The sequence below is a fragment of the Octopus bimaculoides genome, chromosome 11 (assembly GCF_046866305.1).
Source record: "Octopus bimaculoides isolate indiv1 chromosome 11, ASM4686630v1, whole genome shotgun sequence".
Taxonomy (NCBI): Eukaryota; Metazoa; Mollusca; class Cephalopoda; order Octopoda; family Octopodidae; genus Octopus; species Octopus bimaculoides.
This window is the reverse complement of record NC_142938.1, coordinates 68287916-68293356: the sequence shown is the minus strand read 5'-3', so window position 1 is coordinate 68293356 and position 5441 is coordinate 68287916. Positions and strand designations below refer to the sequence as shown.

Here is a 5441-nt window from a genome sequence, read left to right as displayed (position 1 = left end):
TTTCGCAAAAAAAAAAAAAAAAAAATCCGGAAAAAATGAAAAATGTAGAAATGTGGGTAGGGGGTGAAATTGGAATTTTGAAGTTCCGAATTTTGGAAATTTTTTTTCAGAATCGGAATCTCCATTGCATAAAACGTGGGATTCCGTAAAAAATTTTTTTTCAAAGAAATGGGAGGGTTCCGTTTACATCTCCGCCATGTGCGCCCTCCTTTCACCATATTGACCTCATCTTACCCCTCCCCCTCCCCTCCCCCCCTCCGGCTCACTACTACTACTACTACTACTTTCATTCACTCCCCCGATTACCGACCTACCTCTCCCTCCCCCGCCTTATATCTATTTCTTGCTCTTCCTTCACCTCTCTATCCCACCTTCCTAAGCCGTTTATATCATCCTTCTCTCTGCCTGGTCCTCTCCACTTGACAATCGATGTCGGTTTGTTTACGTCCCTGTAACATTAGCAGTTCGGTAAAACACGTGGATAGAATAAGTACCAGGCTTTTAAAAATAAGCTCTGGGATCGATTCGTTCGACTAGAAAACCCAACAAAGCGGTGCCCCAGCAGGGCTGCAGTTCAATGACTGAAAGAAGTAAAAAGTAAAAAGATAAGATAACCCCCCCACACACACACTGAAACTGATTCTTTTCCCTACCTTCCTCCTGAGGGTAACTATGTTCCCCCTCCACGTTGGGGGTCGATAAAAGAAATGGCAGTTCTATAATAAATTTCGCTCCAATCGAGTTCTCTCTATCCATACGTCTAAAAAATAGTTTTTGCTAACCTAAGAAATTATTCAACAACAACTATAACTCTAACAAAAAGTGAAGCGGAAGTAACAATTATGCTAATTTTCCACTCGTAGAGTCTATTGCAACTCTCGAGGTATCTATTATGCTACACCACACCTTAAAGCACTTATCACTCGAAATGGAGTGACGCTATTGTCCTAAAACTTAGATGAAAGTAAAGAGAAGAAGGAGGAGATGAAAGGAACGCAACAGTGTGAGAAAGAAAAAGATATGAGAGAGGAAGTGAGGATAGTTTGAGTGACAGAGAAAGAGAGAGATTTCCTGGACAGTTACAGTAATGCTTGATATTCTCTCACATGGCTTTGTCTCCCAACTAACAACCAATTATAACATTCGGATGAAGTTAAGCATCATATAAATATCCAGACATTGCCTCTTCAGACTCAGTCTGAGAAATAAGTCAAAGCAACGTTGTATAAGAACATATATAATATACTTCTCTCGCACGGACACACACAAATATCCAACACAAAACAGAGATAAAGTCTGGATATAAATATTTATAAAAACATATTTTTTATCTTAAAATAAACACAAAATATGGGTATATTTTTTTCACGATTTATTTTTTCCCATTCAAACCGCGAAGAATCGCGCATTATGATGCTTGGATTAGATGCTGCAGGTAAGCAATTTTCTTTCTTTTCTGTTTTTAATCAGTATGTAATAGTCTATAACTTTTTACTTTGTTTTTATTTAAGTAACATTTTGTATCGTCCGCCGTGTGGACGGAAAGTCACATCTGTTATAGACGGGAGATCAACTTGCAATTTTTTAAAACTTTTGTTTAACTTGTTTGTTTTAACTGGTAGAGCACTGGGCGAGGAAAATTCTTTTACAGTATTTAATAACTCGTAAAGCGGTCAGCTGACATTAACTGTTAGCACGCCGGGAAAACAGCTTAGTAGCATTTCGGCCGTCTGTATGTTCTGAGTTCAAATTCTGCAGAGGTTGACTTTGCCTTTCATCCTCTTGAGGTCGATAAAATAAGTACCAGTCCAGCACCCGGGTCAATGTAATTGGCCCTTATAATTGCTGGCCTTGTGCCAAAATAAGTAAAAAATATTTAATATCTCGTTGTTGTTTAACCTCCAAGTCATCCATGATTCAGCCAAACGCTGACCAGTTGTGACCAGCTCCCATTTTTTAATTAAAAATTTTTTTTTTAAGACATCATCCTGTGAAGTAACCTTTTCGACATTTCAGGGGTCAATTAAAATAAAATATGAGTCATGCACTGGAGGAGGGTCCATTCTACTAACAGCCGCCCCCGCCACTTCCAGAGCCATCTTAGGGCATAAACACACCGAACAGTTGCCCGAGGGCCTCATGAGTCTAAGGGCCTAATCCTGATGTATGTATGTTGTGGATTACTTTCAATAAATAAATGTTATAAGCCCCAGTACATTGATTTTTTTCCCGGAGCCTTCACTGCTAAAAGGGTCCTGTCCCCCACCTGATATTTCTGGTTTTGTTCCTACATTTGAAACCAATCCTTGTTAGAAACATTTACCCCACTTTCTCCTCATAAAATATTAGGCTCTGTGCCTATGTTGGGCAGAAGATTGGCGGAACAATTAGAACCTAGAACAAAAATGCTTTATATTTGTTCCTGCTCTTTACGTTCTGAGTTCAAATTCCGCCAAGGTCGACTTTGCCTTTCATCCTTTTGAAGTCGATAAATTAAGTACCAGTGAAACACTGGGGTCGATATAATCGACTTAATCCCCTTCCCTAAGCTGCCCTTGTGGCAAAAATTTGAAATCATTATTATTATTGTTGTTGTTGTTATGGTGGCAAGCAGGCAGAAACGTTAGCATGCTGGGCAAAATGCTTAGTGGTACTTCGCCCGTCTTTACGTTCTGAGTTCAAATTCCACCAAGGTCGACTTTGTCTTTCATCCTTTTCAGATTGATTAAATAAGTACCAGTTACGCACTGGAGTCGATGTAATCGACTTAATCCCTTCTCCCAAATTTGTGACCTTGTGCTTCCAATAGAAAGAATTATTATTATTATTATTATTATTGCTGATGCAATGTAGGTGATGCGCTGGCAAGCTTGTTAGAGCATTGCAAAGAATACTTTGCAATATTTGTTCCAACTTTTTACGTTCTCGGTGCAACATTGCTGTTCATCCTTCCGGAGTCAATAAATTGAAATAGCAGTGTAGTACTGAGTCAATGTTTTCGAGTTAACCCACCTCCTTCAAAATTGCCAGCCTTGTGCCTAAATAAGGCAGTCGATAAGCAGTCAGTAGTGCCTTAAAATATTTTGTTGGGTCCCTTTATGAGTCGGTAGAGTGCCTAAATTAGGCAGTCAATTAGCAGTCGGTAGAGTGCCTTATAATATTGTTGGGTCCCTTTATGAGTTCAAAGCCACCGAGGTCGACTTTGTCTTTTATCGTTCATGAGGTTGATTAAAGAAATGGTTTGTGTGTCTGTGTTTTCCTCCCACCATCGCTTGATGACCGATGTTGGTGTATTTATGTCCCCCGTTACTTAGCGGCTCGGCAAAAGAGACTGATAAAATAAGTACTAGACTTACAAAGAACAAGTCCTGGAATTGATTTGTTCAACTAAAGGCGGTGCTCCAGCATGGCCACAGCCAAATGACTGAAACAAGTAAAAGAGTATATATGTATATGGATAGATGTGTATATATATATATATATATATATATATATATATATAGGTATATGATAGGATTGCTTCAATATTTCAGGGGTAGTCTGAAGTATCTAAGCAACCAGGGGATAGTTAAATCCAAAGGCACTCCTGCAGATTACTTGTGTGGGTAATCTAACTAGCCCAATTGACTTGTTTCTTCTTGTGTTTGTTTCTCCATTCTCCACTTAATTATATATATATATATATATATATATATATATATATATATATATATATGATTGCCGTTTGAATGTCTTTTGATCCTAGTTGATTTCTGCATGATTTGAACTCGAAACGATAAGAGCTGTAAAAGAATACAGTAAGTTATTATTTTAGCTGCCATCTAATGATTCTGAGCAGGGCATATGTAATCAGTACTTCAACAAGCCGAGTCTTGAGTGCCTAATTGGTTTGTTTAAACTAAAATTATTAAATAATTGTGTCTCATTAATGCTCTACTTTTGAAATTAAATAGCAATTAAGAATTAATCACATCATAATGGGTAATTATATAAATAGAGAAGCAGGTGGCCGGCAGAAAAGTCAAGGCGTTGAACTAAATATCTAATGTCTCCCCTATGTCGTTATGTGTTAATCCCTGTCAACATCAATTTTTGTTTATCTTTCTTCAGTTGGCTAAAAATAAGATACCAGACACATATTGGGGTCAATTTAGTTGGTTATATCACCTCTATAAACTGGATGTGGCACTTCCTTACCACCAGTAACAGAGATCAGTGACCATTTTTTTTCCATACCTCCCATCTCTGACGAGTGTACTTTATTAGATTGTTGTCCGATTATTTTAATATCCAAGACAAAAGCAGTTTGTAAAATTGGCTGTAATGGATCTATAATACTGTATGATTCAATAATATACACACACATGCATGCATATATGTGTGTGTGTGTATTTAAGTGTTGGGTATGTTCCTAGTGGTAAGCTGATGAAGCACGTTCACTGCCGAGTGAAAACAGTTTATTTAATGAAATACCCCTTATAACATCACCTGAGGGGATGTTATATTCCTGCACCGAGGAATGCACCACAACCAGTTGTGCAGTATCCCACTCATGAAGGACCAATTCAGGATGTGTCGAAACAATCGTTGTGAGCAATAAAGTCTGAGATGACGAATATTCTCTTGCAATAACTTCAAAAGATCTGGCTTTGAAGATGCCTTCTTGTTCTTTTTATGAAGTATCCTGTCCATTATGCCTCAGAAGTGTTCTATAAGGTTCATATCTGGTGACTGGCTTGGCCATGGAAGCTTTTTAACGCCATTCTCTTCCAACAAATCTTGGGTCATTTTAGCTATGTGACAAGGAACCCTATCTTCCATAAATTGTCTTCTTCAATCATTTCACCACTTGAGAATATTGGAAGGAGTCCTTTCTGCAATATGGACAAATATTTATCTGAGTTCATGTTTCCCTCACACTCCACCAGCTCTGATTGACCATTCTTCCAAATTGCTCCCCAGACCATCACAGAATAACTGTCATGTTTCATTGTTGGCTACAATCGTTTCACATCAAATTCTTGATCACAGAGTCTCCAGACCCACACTCGACTACTGTCAGAAAATACAGCAAATCTGGACTCATTGGAGAATATGACAGTATCCCAAAATGCTAGTGGCCTCTCCACCCCATTGGCTCAATTTTTTCTCCACTTGATATTGGCTGGTCAAAGAAGCTTCCTTGCTGCTCTGCCATAGTAGCCAAGTTTGTGGAGATACCTGACAGCTGTTCTGGGACTGATACCAATTTGTTCTGCTATGTCAGAGGCCTTGCAACGAGGATTAACCTCCACACTTCTCTTACTAAAGAGAAGAGTCCCATCAGAGGGCTCTGGTCAAGCTGGGTGAGGTGATGTGGACTACTTCCCCTCTCTGAAGTGCACAATCACTCTATTAATTGTAGAAAGCAGGGTCCCAAAGTTTTCTGAAATTTTATGCTA

General features: G+C 38.7%; 1 protein-coding gene across 1 annotated transcript in view; it reads left to right on the top strand.

Moving 5' to 3' along the window:
• Nucleotides 1–1195: 1195 nt before the first annotated feature.
• The window catches only part of LOC106879364 (uncharacterized), a 16728-nt gene continuing 12482 nt past the window's right edge, over nt 1196–5441 (top strand). The window contains exon 1 of the mRNA XM_052971909.2: nt 1196–1435. Within this exon, the coding sequence (XP_052827869.1) occupies nt 1351–1435 (85 nt within the window). The 5' untranslated portion in view covers nt 1196–1350. The remainder of the gene's footprint in view (nt 1436–5441) is intronic.